Here is a 15,466-nt window from a genome sequence, read left to right on the forward strand (position 1 = left end):
CTTCGAATTTTCTGAGTGCCATTGACTCTGGATAGGGTCAATGAAACTCATTATCAATTCTAAAATTTCTCACTCTGAACAGTGCAATCGAAGGAAGTCCAACTCTTTTGCAATACCAGCCCATGTCTAGTGTATTCGGAAAATGTCAGAATCGAGTCAGTTAAATAGTGTCAAGTTGTAATTGTGCGCAGATGAACGATAGATCATAGCTCCAAGATGTCTGTATTAAGGCTTCAACAGTATAACGTAGATTCAATAGTAAAATGGATTATTCATGTGATTTGTATTTATTAAAAAGTGTACGATTCTGAAAGTATACAAACTAGTCACAACATAAGTTTCACAAATTATTTATTGTATATAATTCACATATCCTTTCGAGAAGCACACACTCATTCTGCTGCAACGACAAACTTTACTCTGGTACGGCTAAAAGGTAATAAAGCACTACACTTTTCTGCCTTATTTCCATATAAGAATCCCTCACACGCATAACATGTATTTTTTTTTTTCAAGTAATCTCTCAAGTTTCGTTTCTTCCTAGACTATGGTAATATTTTTTCATTCGTGCCAAAGTTACATGCAACAGATGCACGAGAATAATATATCAGAATCGATTGCAATGTTGCATAGTTTATTTATGAATTTTGGTGCATTTAAAAGAGTTTCTGTTGACTATAGTGGTCCACATACGTTAAAGTACTCACATTTGACAACCTGATACGTAAGTCAAAAGGCTTGTAATACCTCGTAAATATCGGTTTTATTATAGAACCATGCGTTAGGATATAAATCTTAATGTAATTTTGCTACATACTAATATTTACAGAAGTTAGGCATACACAACATCACATGCTTTATTAAAATTCTTAAAAATTTTATCTGGGAAATCTTCATAACTTTTATAACACGACTGATTTATTCAAGATGTACACAATATTCTTCAGTTGAAGTTCAACATGAAGGTATCATTCATACTTGCTGCGTTTGTCATACATGAATTGCACATATTCATAACATAATGAAGCATACTCAAATTTTACAAACGTCTAGCTTATCGCTTCAAGTGCAGCTAAGCTATTGGTCCTACTTTGTTCTTTTGTTCTAGCCATACGCGTGTAAGCGAAAGTTCGAATTTATTCTGTTCATAGAATGTGTCTTCATTCTCGAATCATCAGTTGACAGCCCTATTCATGTATTGAAATGATGAGCATCTGTGATGCTTGGGATCGTAAAAATTAAATCAATCAAAACTGGATGTTTTTCAATGTCAATGTTTATATGCTGCTAGCTTTCGTTGAATTTTGTTAAGATTTTGAGGAGTTAATCAAATTACACACAGCAACAGCACGATATAATTTCTGAATTTGCAGTAATTTTTCCTCTGAATACTATCAAAAGAGATCATTAGTCGACCATCATTCTTTAATCCGATTAAATCTAGGCGAAACGAATGTTTTACGATATTTTCATGTTTAAAAATAAATGTTTTTCTTGACTAAAATATGTAGAAAGACATGAAACTTCAAAAAAATAATTTCACCTCGTCACCAACAATCATCTGGCTAGTAGTTTTAGAAGAAAGATAATTATGATAAAAAACGGAGATATTCTCATTGATAATTAGGTAAAATTAGGGAGAAATACTTCTCCCTCGCGTCCTTGTTCTCCATCCTTCATGCAAACCAATAGCCTTGTTATTTTGCACAATTCCTAGCAGTGCCAAAACACTGAACCCTTTGGGTCAGAACGTGGTAATATACTTATGCATAACACATTCGAGTTATCAAATGAAATGTATATTGATTATTTTATAGAATAATATAATATACATATATGTATAATACAACATACAATGTACGTATTTACAGTGCCACATTATTGAATCGTCAAATATTTTTCTTAAACATTAAATTATTGATTATTATTACGGTGTTCCCTTTTAGATGAAAGTTAAATCTAATTACCACATCATTACATTCATTATGAATAAATTTCACTCACCTTATCAATTATTACATTTATATTTGAAAACTGCATTGTCTTGTTTTAAAAATTATCGCCCCATTCGCTCAATAATAAGAACATCTTAAAATAGTAACTGCTGGTCGGCACCTGTCGTACCTTAAAATCTCATTTTTCGTGAGGCAGGTACACGCTGGTTTTCGTCGTCTTCGAAATAACGTGGGTTGAAGAAATCGGAGTTACATGTTCTTCAGGTATGACTCTCACCTACGATAATAACCATTGGCCGTACCGGCTCAACTGTAATTTATTATTAATTTATTAAATAACACTAAAGATAACCTAATCAATGTAAACATATTTTGTTAACTTACACTTAGCTCTATTCGGCCATGGCCTTATCATACATAAGTATACATAATCTTAAATTTCATGACAGACAGAGACTGTATAATTGGATTCCTAGGCTAAGAAAACCCGAAGATCTAAAGCTGTAAAAATTATCATTCGAATCAATGAAAATCACACCGATCATCGTACAAAATTTCTTCTCATTCATACTCACCGCTGAACGCTTTCTCGCGAAATTATAATATGAAGAGATTTTCGCAGCTCTTAGTTTTTCTCTTGATACCGAGTAAATGCTTGAGCATACGCCGGCGATGTTTACTCCTTTTTCTCCTAGTTGCTTGATCTCGATCTCGCTGAGGATTGAGCTTGACTTGAGCAAGAATTCCGACGAGCAGCTCATCTACGTGGTGGGCCAAGCCGGACGAAGTCTCGATGAACTTGCATCCGCAACTGTTTGCCAGCCGACGTCCAACTGCAGGGCGTAAAAATCAACAGTCATTAGAGGAGCTAAATACCCTTTACCCGAGGGGGCTGACACAAATGAGCATGTTATAAGTAATTAGGGAGAAACCGAGGATGCAGCCTCGTTAAAAAGAAAGAAAAGTAAAGAAAAGCTGAGGTTTGCACCCTCGTCCCAAGAGCGGAGACGACGGAAAATCTCACCGACTAATGGGACCTCTCGCTTTCTTTCCAGGTCAACTTTATTCCCAACGAGGATAACGCCGTGCGACGCCATGTAGTCACTTTTCCAAAGATAGAGCAGGGTCTCCTCCGCCATTTTCAGGCTTCTTCTATCGACGACTGAGTAGACAACCACGTAAACGTCCGGGTTGTAGGTTGAGCAAAAGGACTCGACCTTCAAGCAAATAACGGTGTCCTTATAAATAGTCAGTTGGAAAGCTTCGATCGAAGAATCAGTACCAGTAATCAGTTTGAAATGCTCTTTATCAAACGGAACTCACGGTTAGCTGGAATTACACCACTCGAGCTTCACAAGGTACTCTATGTCATTCAACTTATACTAAGTTTATGGCCCCCTTTTTATTTTTTGCAAAATTCACGTAAATTTCAACGATATTATACTGATTGAAATTGCCTGCGAATAATATTCTGATCTTCTCCAGATCAAACCGTTTGACGGTGCGGATTTTAATTAGGTATGCAGTACTACAAAAAAGTAGGTACACGCCCTCCTGCGTGAGTTCAATTTACCGTTGGTAGACATGATCGTCGTTCTGGGCAAAGCCGTACTAGATTTGATTTATGACAAGATATATATACAGGCATTCAGGAATTGAAGCTTTTGCGTATACCCTCGGCCAATTACGTTTTACGCTAATAGTTTTGAATGCCAACCGCGAATACACCGCGGTTTATTCTGCTTGACGAAATTTTCCCCTCCGGGAAAGCTTTTATGTAACTTTGAATGAAGCTTGAGTCTAATAAGCCGGAGAATGATCGTTCAACTCAAAGTCGCCAGCGCCATTTTCTAAGCCGTCGAATAAAAATGTTGGCAGTAAAAGTAGATGGAATGTTTTCTTACGGATTATGCTGCGTTTTTTACCGACGTAGATTAATTACAGAGTAAATTTTGAAGTCGCTTTTTTAAATTCTAAACGGTCCTGGTCAAGTGCCTGCGACGCAATACTCCTCGTGTCGTTAGATTACATGCTTGCATGTCCCAGCACAACGAATAATCATTTTTACGAATGGGCGTGATTATATAATTTCGATAAGCGTCCCCATAATAATAAACGCACAATCCTATATATCTCAGAAATTGCAAACGATATTTGCTCACGCAAAGAGTACGCGATTTGCCGCAAAGTCAATGTGACGGTCACATTAGGGGTTTGTATACCCCCCTGACGCGTATTACATGTATGTATGTATCGTACGAGAATCAGTGGTATAAAAATTGTATCGGATCTGGCAAATGACTCTGCGTGCATTAATTTTTAACCAGTCAACAGCAAAATGGGAGTTAATCACCTATAATAATAACCGTGTATTCCACCTTCAACTCCCCTGAATAACCTGGCGAGGACACCGCCGTCAGAAATCGTTAACTGTTCCCACCCCAGAATAGTTGATTAGCAATTACCTACTGATATAAATTTAATAAACGTACACGCATTGTCGCACGACCAAGGAACGTGTCTGAAATATCTAGTATAATCAACTTTCTCGGATTGAATCGTCAGCAGAAATAACACCCACCCGTTGTTCGGGGTCTGTCAGGGGTTCTAAGGAGAGATAAAAAAGGAAGAAAATAGCAGACGTGAGACAATCGTTTCTTTCACGCCAAGTGTGTACTTTTTTACTTCCCCATTCGGAGAACGTCGATCATTTCGCGAATAGATCGCGAAAAACCCTGCGAACGTGTGACCCTGAAAAGATCCGAGAAAATAGCTTACGAAGCTGCTTTTGCCGTTGTAGCTTTTGCCTTGGATAAACAATAAGCGATGGCGACGCGAAGAAGTTCAACCCAATCAAGCCTAGTTGACGAGAGATTGATCAAGTATTGTTACACCAAATGCCATACGCCATAAAACTATCATGGTTGGCACACGTAGCATTGCGCCGCTTAATCGAACGGCAATTAAACGTAATTGAAACTCCTCAGCAAATGTGTCCTTCTATGCTCTCGATCGTGCAATAATATCATTAACGTCAATCCGTTGATAAGTCAATAGCATATTGTGCAACGAGTGGGCAAAAGTGACGATTCTCAGAATATCATACTCACTCAGAATCGTCATTGCCCACGAGTTGCACGTGAAATTTTTTCACAATAAAAATGTAAAATGAAGCGATTTTGGTAATCTGCTGAAAGTGAACGAAACACGCTATTTATCAACGAATGAAGTGTTAGTCAGAAAAAAGCGGACCATTTTTCCACTAATGGCGAAACATTCATCCACAGTTTTTTTCCATAAAAACAGTTATTGCCCACTAGTAGAGAATTGGTTCACCATTTTCCAACTCGCACGTCATTCGTTGAGAAATGGCGTTTTTTGTTCATTTTCAACAGGCGACCAAAATCTAATATTTTTTCGTTTGAGTTGGGAAAATTAGTTAGTGACACTGCTTGCCCGTGCGACAATATTTCGCAAGTCCATATTTATCGATTCATTTATTCTTCAGCAGTCCTTATAATACCTCTAGCGAGTATAGTCATGTCACTTCTTTTCGGAGATTCGAAATTATATGTTACCATCGAAAAGTTGCTTACAATGGCAAAAAAATCACCCAACCCATTGTAGTTCAGCCAGGAGAATGTCTACGGAATTTCACCTCCGGCGTGATCCAGCTGTGTTTGATTTAAGAGATGAACGTCACGTAATATTGTCTCGAATTAATAGCCACACGTGTCGGACGTGTTGAGACTATTTCATCCGAGCCTGGATAGTTATGGGAGTCGTAACCCGGCCGCATTAAGACAGGCGGAGAAATTATCCTCTTTTAACGCGGATTTGTAGTTCGGACGTTCAAGGCATAAAAGTTAACAGCTGTAATGACGCTCGGTAGATCCCGTCCTTGCAATTAACAGCTGACATGAATATTTTAGTGTTTCCGCTGCTCGGTATAATACACGGATTATATACAATGGTTTTATGAGCTTTCGTGATAATACCCAGGATAGAATACTGATCAACGAGACTGACTTAATGCCTACCAGCCGGAAGGAACTTTGCAAAGCATAGTTAAGTTTCGGAGGATTTCAAGATTTCGATTGTAAATTTATTAGCTCACAGAGTTCTGCATAGGCACGAAAATCCAGATTCTTGGTTGCCTGCGTACGAGTGAAAATCACTGTGATATAATGTCCTATGGCACGTATACTCGAAATGATTCGATATACCACAGAATAATAGATTTAAGCTTTGATGCTGAGTTGTCATTTGACTCATTTTTGTCATTTTCCATTACTTTATACAGAAGGTTCACGTCGTCATTGATGCGATGCCAAATTCGAAAGTGTAATTCCAGGTTTTCACTATTTCGAATATTGGATATACGAAAATACGATTCTCCAATGTGCGTTACATCTGACACTAACTCTCTTCTCAAATTTAGCGTAACTTTCTCATTTACTTTTGTAGAGTAAAATGCTCAAGCCAATTTAGGCCGCTACCAAGTAAGGCTTCTGTTCTGGGAAAAAAATTTCCCGGAACTAATCCTTGGAGGTACACGGGAAGTCCTGGTTCCCGGAAAGGCAAAAGGGAACGGTCTGATTCGTGTACAAACAATGGCAAACTGAAAACAAAAAGGATGTTGTTGCTCTTTAATTAAAAAAGAAAACTCACGAGCGGAAGTAGGAAAAAAAGTATTACTTGACGTTCGCTCTCACTTCCTCCGTAATCCACTTTTCAATGTACAAACAGTTGTTTTATCGGCAAACAATCCGAGGGGACGTTTTTTTAATCTCTACAAGAATGCTCTGCAGTGTTATAATTAAATATCTGGAAAATTGGCGCGCGAGGTGTAGTATCAGTGACGCATAAAAAAAGCTACGCTGACACCGAGCTTCCAAAGCGCTTTTGGAGGTTGCCCTCGCCAAAATCACAGCCGCTGAGCGATTGGGCTTTTTCGCCCTCTATATTACATTCCGCGGATCTTGACTCGGCCATAATTTGGAGAAAGCTCGTTCAGGGACTGGATCACAGCTACGGGTACCATGATCATGTAGATTATGGCAGGTCGTGCGGAAAGAGGCATTGTATGCCTAGACGTGGGTTAGGAACCTTTTTGAAAAGGTTCATCGGTCCGGCAGATTTTCACCCTTGTTAAGCCGGTTTACATCTCATGAAGAACCAGCCATCGAGGTTGAACCGGTGCCTGTTTTTTTTATACGAGGTCACAAATCACGACACTCTGCACGTCATGGAATTATATTTTACTCTTGAGCAACGGTAAGTGCACACATGGAAACACGACAGAAAGAATAAACAAGCCTACCTCAAAGATGCATTCCCAAGTAACGGTTGACTGGGTGATTATTTATATTATTACCACAATAATTGTCAACGAAAGACTTCAAGTTTTTACATACGCGTGTAATGCGATACAAATTAATACATATAATTTGTACGCGAAAGAACTCTGGTTCAAAATTAACACAAAATGGGAGAAGGTAAAAATAGAAAGACCGTATTTCGCTACAGGTGAAACAAGTAATTAAGTGGTGAGAAAAAACGATGCAAGCATAAATTTGAAGCATTCAAATAGTTATTTCAATTTTTTTCTTACTCTACAATTACTTGTAAAAAAAAAGTCTGCCCTTGCCTGTAGCATGTAAACAAAAAGCTTACCCACTTTCGCCTTGTTCTAAAAATTTCCTCTTTTTAACAAAGAACTTATGAGAAGAAACCGAAGCTAATCTAATAGTGCTACCGATTCGATAATTCGGTTTTGGTGATTTTGGGAGCAGTAACAATCAAACTCGTGGTTCAAAAAAATGAAAACTCGTTTGAAAATATTTTTTTCTACACCGCACACTAAACTTAGAAATAAAAAATATCGAGGATGGTGAGGATCATACGTAGGTCGGTTTGGACTGGAATGCTTCACATATAATATGAAAGACTTTCCAGATAAATAGATCATCGGCGAAAGTTAAGGAAATGTCGAACATTCGTCAAATACGGCAAATCGTATTTTACAATTCTTACTTTTCTGAGAAACGAAGTCCTTCGAACTTTGGCAAATGACAAAACTTACGATTGCGCCTGCGGGTTGGCTAAGAAATGTTCGGAGAATTCGTGATAAAATATAAATAATATCGGCTTCAGTAGCGTGCCGTAATCTCATAACCCTTAAACGAGTGATAACTAACAGCAAATACTTGGCTATTTCCGTCAATGTTCCGAACTTTCCTTGGCCAAACCACGAGCATAATCGCGCACCCTATAATTTCCTAAGGGTCGAAAAACTACTCGGGAGAAGAAAGAATTGTAAAAGATGATTGTCCGTATTAGACGGAGGTCCAAGATCCACTCAAGCTTGAAAGCAATGATGAAGTAAGTGAAATTTATCGCAGATTCGGCAACTTTTGCCCTGCCGTCGTGCTTCGAGTACTTATAACCATCGCCGAGTGGATTCGTTTTCAGGAGATCAGACAAGCAAAACCATGGTCTATAATACGGACGTCTTCTTCTCGATTGCGAGTGAAACTTTGTCATTATGTATCGCGTTCGCTTACGGAAAGTTTTACCCTCGCCCATACACCCCGGTAAAGGATCAGCTACGTGTCGTAGCTTTTACGAGAGCTGGAGTTTGCACGAAGTAACAGAGATGTATATTGCCTGTCGGTAATAAATAGCACGTCTTAACCAAGAACGGGACGATAGATTCATGGATCAAGTCACGCTTGTCGAGTCTACGCTGCAACTGAAAGCTACGTTACAATGGCACTAGGTGGGCGATATTCGTTCATCTACTTCCCAGTTATCCTCGTTGATTATCGAAAATTTGGTGAGAGAAAAAAAGGTGGAATTATTGTCCAGAGTGCGTATTCGCAATATATGTATATTTAGCAGGTATGAATTTAAAACGTCATATCCGACCGTTGCGAGAATTTAAGCACGTGAAACACTTTGCCGGTTTTCTACCGTCCAGCTTCGTTACTTGAAGTTCAAGACAGAATTCATGACGTGGAAATTTGCCACAAGAAAAAAAAAAGTAAAGTACTAAATTTTGAATACGAGATACGAAAAACCCGTATACATATTATATTCAGGAGGATTACAAAAAAGGTTAAGGGATCACGAAGGGTGAAGAAAAAAGCACAGAGAACAGCGGAGAGGAATACAATGCGGCGAAAAGGGGGATGCGGAGGGTGGAAGGAGGGTGATACTTACCGACATTTCCGAGGCTGGATGGTCGATGATTTCTAGCTCCGTCTCTTGACCGTCGACCATAACGGACACCGTCTTCTGGCCGTATTCCTCGTCTGAAAATATATTTGGGAATATACAAGTGCGCTGTTTAGCAGCGGATGAAATCAATATGCGGCGGAATTCGTGGCTCGAGCGTAAAGACGTAAAATTCCGACTGGGTTAGAAAATTCTACATATTGTAAAGCCCATGGACGCTATATATATATATACTTATATAGAAAGTGTGAACGCGATATAACTTCCAAAGTCAAGGAACTCGGTGTTGTTATAGCCATGATTTTTCAGCAGCTTAAACTTGATATTTTCCTCTCTTCTTTACTCATTCCATATCAGATTTCACATTCGTGTAGTTCCGTTTCGTCGTGCGGCAAGAATTTTGCAACAAACACGGGACTTGTTGGATAATTAGAAAATCCACTTTGCTGTTGAAAATAACTTTCCTTACCCTCTTTTGTGTATTGATATTCTTCAAATACGACGCGGAATAACATCGGGGTCTCGGAATAATTGCGTGATAGTTTTGAATTACTTCCATAGGATTTTAAAAGCTAATTTCATGTTGAATTAAAAAATTTCAAGCTAACAGCAGAATGCCAAAAAATTTGATCACGCGATGAAGCGTAGTTAAATTAAACGATAGTAAGATTATATGATATAAAATGAAAACAGACGGAATTACAGAAATAACATTGAATTAACTCGCTAAGGAATGCCAAGCAAGTCACGTTTTTAATTAAGTGTTATACATGTTATTAGGCATAACTCGCGACCGTGAGTCTAATTGCCTAACAAAAAATATCCATTTCCCATTAACTAACGTAATATTAACTTGAATCTTACGATTAGGATAATTATTTATTTATACAGCGCCCATTTTATTTTTCACGTCGTTAAAAGTTTTCGCTTGAAAATATATACCCGTGCACAAAACTTTTTAACTCCAGGCCTTTAAAACGAACGAGAGTGTATAACGCATATAATATACATATACAGCTACACATTATACAAAGTCGCGCATAAATTGAAAACTTTTACCATTGTTTATAGATGACTCTGAAAGTTACAAGTTCGTAAACATCACGAGATTGCTAACGAATCCCCCTCACCGTATCTGCAAAATACAGATCTATCATTGTCTTGGACTACGGGAAGTGATAGTAGACCATTGCAGCCGTTTCCAAGAATCGGCGTCGGGCCTTCGCAAAACGGATTGCCGATGTAATCTCGGGCCCTTTGTGGTTCTCGGCTTTCATAAAATCTTCACGATCCGAGGTTTGACCTGTCACTGGATTCGCCAGACCATCGTCGTCACTGCCAGTCGCCGCAGACGAAGACGCGTACTCAGCGTCCACAATAACCGCATCACAAAGGGGTGGCTCGTCGTTTGGACGGTGATATATAATTCAGGGTGCCTGTGACGCGAATTGTTTCACAAGTTGACGAAAAAATCACGCCTCTATTTCTCTCTGCAGCGAATATGACGGACAATCGAATGTTCGAGGGACCACTGCATTTTTCAGACTACCAGACTATATCAACGCGAAGAAACTGCTTTTACTCGATTTAATACCTACGGCGGTAATTGAATTTTTCCCATCGAGGGCGAAGCTCCAGACAAACTATAATCTGAACAAGTTCAATGCACAAACATAGGTACGACGGAGAAGATTTTTTTGCACGTAATAATTGACGTATTTTTACGCTAATTGCAAAATCCCGAAGACTACTCCGTCTGTTTGATAAAAATTCACTATGTCTGTACTTCGTTATTTCACAGAGCTGTGATTCGTCTTTGCTAATAAAATTACAACAGCTCTTTCTTTTTTTTTGTATATATATATATGTATACACAATGTGTGGCAATTTGGCCGAATTCAGTAATCCGATTAATTCATGAGATCATTAGGTATGAGTAACGTGGTGAGCCAAATGTCCAATACGAGTATATTTCGCGCAAAGAAACAGGGGCAAAAAATATCACTCCAGACCGTGGAGGTATCAACGTTGCTGGAGACTTGTAATAAAAAGTTGTCAAATCGTTCAAAATGAATACGAGGTGAATGCGCAACGGATGACCTCCGAAGGTTGAGAGTCTGCTACGTATATCGTAAAGATGTGTATACACATATACGATTAACCGCCAGCAGTGCAAGTTTGCCTTTACCGTGAATTTGGCAATGCCTGCAGATTTCTGAAGGGTGAGCCAATCCTGAATAAAATCAAGGCATACAGGCCTGTAATGACTGTGTGGAAAATTTTGATCCTTCGGGACTGCAATTTGTTGAAAATCGCATTTACATTTGTTGGATAATTTCGACAGCAATAAAACTCGCTTTCGGGTTTTACAGTTTCTGTACAATTAGGTATTCTCGAGATTTCGAAAATTCGCGACGATCAAAATATCAGAGAAAGGCAAAAAATACCTAATAGTGAATTTAAAAACCGTTCGCGGTTTGCTTTTAGCTGAGTAAACTGTTAGAGGCGGATGTCAATATAAATTTCACGGGTAATTTTCTCGTTTTAAACCGACCAGAATGAGACTTTAATCCGAAACGATACGTCGTTAAACTTGAACCGCATCTGAAACAAGCATAAAGCTTTTTCGAGGTGTACATAGAGATCGGCTGGTATTCCGACAGGAATTGATAAAGGTAAATATACACGTATATGTACGCCAGAAGAATCTGTAATTTGCAAATTATTTATGAGCTGTAATTTGCTCGTCATTGCAGCCTCGAAGTTCACAATTTTAGCCTTTGAGTATCGAAAATATGAAATTTCAGACGGCAGTCATAATCGACTCTAGACTATAAGAGCCTGCTTTGATATTCAGAAGCGTTAGCGGTACGATTTGCAGACATTAACTTGCCACGGGAATATTGGAAATCTGTTTTCTGTGTAGACAAAGTCATACGCACGCGTTTCGTTCCTGTTGGAATTGGTTAGAAGCAAGGCATTATCATAGAATTTCACCTTTTTATGGGAGAAGCGATAGAGAATGGTTTCTGTTAAACACGGAGACAGGAAATATTGTTGAAAGTAAACCAGAGTAAAAGAACATGTTTTATTAACGAAGTGTAAATCTATATCAAATACCGTGAAGATCTCTACGAAAATATCGGTCGACACATGTGTGTATTCGTAAAAATAAATGCCGTCTCATGGAATCCGGGTTTGCGGAGAAAATATGTTTCACAGCGAAATTCCCTGCGTGTATAAAATGGCAATAATGGATCGCACCTTTAAAAATATTTCCATTCACAGCTACGTGATAACTGAAGCGGTATAAAAGTTGCCGAAAATTAAAATTTTCGTGATGTAGAAATACCGTCGTAATTTTACGTGTATCGTATGGTCTCTGCACACTTCGAGTGTCCATAAGAATTTTGATTCTGGAGATAGAAAAGATTTTTCCCCCCACATAAAAATCTATAAACGAAATACAGGTGTGATATGTAACGTAGAAATACGAATTTCTCCGAAAGCTCTGACACGTGTCATCCACAGTTCGAGATATTTACGATACGTCGAAGATACACAGATACGCATTTCCATACCTATCAGTTCGGACATGACGTCAGCCTTGAGATTTTTCGCAAACATTACCGTCTGTACAATCTATCGTTTGACTTCGTATCCACCTCCGTAAATTCGAGAAACTTCAGGTCGTTCTTGTTAGGATATGTATATAATAACAGTTCGATATATATACCTATGTACAAATTTTATTTCAAACTCTTTCAACGGTATATATATATATATATCTATAACCAGGTCGTTGAGCGAAAAAAAGTAGAGTTAAATAAAGAAAGAAGAAACGCTGTTACTACAGAGAAGCTGAAACTGCGCGCGTTGCCCTCTCAGTGAAATCCTGAGTGAAAAGCAATGGACACAAAAGCTTGCGTTGTTCTCTTGTGTCGTACATTCGCGAAGCAATTGAAGCACGTGTACAAGGCAGGTCTATTAATCCACGAAACCGTCTCCTTTGATTCGACCGTAAATAGTTGTGTGATCATCGCGCCGCCAATATCGATTATACATTATAGTTTTATATCTCTTTACACTGCGACAACGGCCGAATTACAAAAAAAACACGTTCTTCAATTTTTATTACGTCATGTATCTTGGACGCGTCACGTGTACTTGGCACTGTAGGCAATTATCGAGTACAGAACAGAGTTTCTTTTCTGCTGGATATGATTGCTGGGTAACGGAGGAAAAGAAATGTATGAAGATTGTTGAATCCCGATGGCTTCTCATCCGAGCCTCGACATACAGCCAAAACATTGGCTATAATTAACTGATTCCCAGTAGATACCTAAGGCATGTTCTGGCTCTGACAGGATGACGGTAAAGCTCGAGAAATTGGTTGCCATGGTTGGGAATTGATTTCCTCGGGAGATTTAAACTTTGAGGGACAAACATTGCACGGGTCTCATACTCGATATCCCTGACACGAGAACGCGGCATTAAATTTACCATTCTCCGTTATAATATACGCTGCGTATGGGATACCGGAAGCCACGTGGTGAAAAGCGAAAATTTTTTAAATACAACTCACCTAGCGAAGCGTCGTACGCGCAGATGTACTCGCTGGTTGTGAACTGGGCTGTTAAAGCCGTTTTTCCGACACCAGAAGCACCCAACATCCCGACCTTGTAAGTAGCGACGCGTCCGTTGCTGTCGTCTTCCTCACCTTCTGTTCCCGACAGCTGCGATGCCAGGCTGCAAAAAGCAGACGACGCGATGAACACTGCGAGATACGAATCAACAAAACGTCATTTTTTTTTTTTTTTTGTAAATTTCATTTACGCGTCGCGGCTGACTTCTGCGGGAACATTCCTGTTCTTTGTTTGGAGAAAACAAAAATTACCGAAGGTGTGTGTCTGGTTGAAATGAAAACTATTGACAATATTTCGTAGTCGACTTTCTCCGACACCTTTCCCATTGTCAGAATGAAAGATTACTCGAGGTTACTTTGCATCTATTCAACTTTTCCCATAGACGTGGAATTCGGTTTGAAGGGACAAAAAATCGACTGCCTTAGAAATGCTACATAATGGAGGGAATATATTCTCAGGAATAAAAGGTTATACGATTATATTTCAATTTGGCGGGACATACGATAGCATCGATCACGCGATATTCGAACTTGAGGCGGATCACGGGAAACTTGGTAAATCAAGTTAAAATTCCGGTTTTAAAAATGACCACTTAAACACTTTTAATACATGGAAATTATACGCGAATTAAGTTGGGAAAAATGATGGGATTTTTCGGGTGAAAAGATTGAGTATTTGTACAAAATATTCAGCGTAGCTTTTACGATTTCGGGGTTTTATCGTGGAAAGCTAAAATCGTCGGCTCGGCAGGCGAAACGGCATCCCCTTAATTAAACGTCAATGTATTTCTCCCGCGCTCACAGTTTCACCGAATCAGCGAGAATAATAATTATACGGAAACTTTTGGCGTGTGTACAGACAATATTAAGGTGGGAAATTTTTCCGAGAAATATCGGAATAAACAATTTGAAAGCAAAAGGCCTGATACCCTGGCGCTATGAAATGTTAACACTGTTATATCCATGGCTACAATTTAACTCAAAATAAAATGGAAATACAGAGAAGGAGCTTGTCAAGCGAATTGAATTTGACGTGAATCATTTGCTTGTGAAAAAGCGCGTGCGAGATTTAATCTGCGCCAAAATTGATGTAGGAGTTACCCAACGCGTGGTAGAAACGCAAAATTACTTCGGAGAGGATAAAGGTATCTAACAGGAATTACGAAAAAAGTTGTTCTTCAATCTTCTCGCTTAGTTCAGCTGCGATTGTATTTTCGGATTCTATTGACGTGAAGAAAAATTACAATGTGCTAGGTTGTCCCTGAATTAAGTTTTGCCAAATGACGTAAGCATTGGGAAAAATGAAATAGATATGTATAAATATAAGAGGTACATATAACAATTATACAACCATTTCGTCCCTGAGATTTTCAACTGCAAGATGTTTCGTAATAAGATTGGATTGTCGGGTCGGAGGGTGAATATTAATGTCACGTTATGCATGAGCCATTCGCTCGCGATACTTACCTCAAAGGTAGGGAGCGGAAAAGCGGTGTCTGAAGATCAGTGACGCTCAAAACTACGTGCACAAAAGCACAGAAATTTGAATATAAATTGAAGCACGTTGTAATTATTTATCAGCAAGTCGCTTGGCATGAGTGACAAATGTATATTTTTTGACGTTCGT

The 15,466-nt window shown here is 38.8% G+C and overlaps 1 protein-coding gene across 7 annotated transcripts in view; it reads right to left on the reverse strand.

Moving 5' to 3' along the window:
- Positions 1–461: 461 nt before the first annotated feature.
- The window catches only part of LOC107224396 (GTP-binding protein REM 2), a 30,284-nt gene continuing 15,279 nt past the window's right edge, over positions 462–15,466 (reverse strand). The window contains exons 5-9 of one of the 7 annotated variants that reach the window (XR_006906415.1): positions 13,780–13,943; positions 9,180–9,271; positions 2,980–3,172; positions 2,340–2,788; positions 462–2,232 (exon numbers count right to left, since the gene is read on the reverse strand). Coding sequence is in view for 5 of the 7 variants with exons in the window: in XM_046746719.1 (XP_046602675.1) it covers positions 2,553–2,788; positions 2,980–3,172; positions 9,180–9,271; positions 13,780–13,943 (685 nt within the window). In the remaining 2 variants the exon portion in view is untranslated. Of the gene's footprint in view, positions 2,789–2,979; positions 3,173–6,414; positions 6,577–9,179; positions 9,272–13,779; positions 13,944–15,466 lie in introns of those variants that run through there. The other 6 variants (XR_006906414.1, XM_046746719.1, XM_015664429.2 and 3 more) reach the window with 6 other exon arrangements.

The sequence above is a fragment of the Neodiprion lecontei genome, chromosome 1 (assembly GCF_021901455.1).
Source record: "Neodiprion lecontei isolate iyNeoLeco1 chromosome 1, iyNeoLeco1.1, whole genome shotgun sequence".
Taxonomy (NCBI): Eukaryota; Metazoa; Arthropoda; class Insecta; order Hymenoptera; family Diprionidae; genus Neodiprion; species Neodiprion lecontei.